Source organism: Merops nubicus, unplaced genomic scaffold (genome assembly GCF_000691845.1).
Source record: "Merops nubicus isolate BGI_N331 unplaced genomic scaffold, ASM69184v1 scaffold13508, whole genome shotgun sequence".
NCBI classification, from domain to species: Eukaryota; Metazoa; Chordata; class Aves; order Coraciiformes; family Meropidae; genus Merops; species Merops nubicus.
Window position 1 is genome coordinate 1 of NW_008627858.1, and position 633 is coordinate 633.

At 55.1% G+C, this 633-nt stretch overlaps 1 protein-coding gene across 1 annotated transcript in view; it reads left to right on the top strand.

The window, feature by feature from the left end:
- Window positions 1-5: 5 nt before the first annotated feature.
- The window catches only part of HECW2 (HECT, C2 and WW domain containing E3 ubiquitin protein ligase 2), a gene marked incomplete at its 5' end in the record, with an annotated part of 49266 nt that continues 48638 nt past the window's right edge, over window positions 6-633 (top strand). Inside the window, one exon of the mRNA XM_008946492.1 lies at window positions 6-360. Coding sequence (XP_008944740.1) covers window positions 6-360 — 355 coding nt within the window. The remainder of the gene's footprint in view (window positions 361-633) is intronic.

Below are 633 nucleotides of genomic sequence, written 5' to 3' on the forward strand. Positions count from 1 at the left end.
CCTCCGTGGAAACGCGGGGCTTTCCCTTCGAGGGGGCCCGGTTCCCCGAGACTCCAGCCTTTTCCTCCCAGGAGGAGGAAGAGGGAGCTTGTGCCGCCGATGCCGCGAGAACTGAGCCGGGTGCTGGAACACAGGACGCTGCGAGCGCTTCTGCTTCGCTGCCTGCCGTACAGGTGCCTCGGGAGGAAGGGCAGGAGGCTGAGGCAGGTGAATCACAAGACCAAGAGGAAGCGGAGGAAATCTGGCAAAGAAGAAGCCTGCAGGCAGCAGCTGCCAGTAGCCAGTCTCAGGATGAAGAAACCGAAGGAGCCCAGGCAGCTTGTGAGGGTGCCACAGCACAAGTTGAAGGAGCTACTGGAGGTAATAACTGGAGGAGTGACTTTCTGAAGTGATCTCTCTGCAGCCAGTAAAAGTTATTTTGGAATAGTATCATAGAATCATTAAGATTGGAAAAGACCTCTGAGGTCATGAAGTCCAGCCCCCACCCAGCATGACCACTAAACCATGCCCTCAAGTGCCACATCTACACATTTTTTGGACACCTCCAGGGATGGTGACTCCACTGCTTCCCTGTGCAGCCCGTTCCAGGGCCTCAGCACTCTTTCGGTAAAGAAATTCTTCCTAACATCCAAT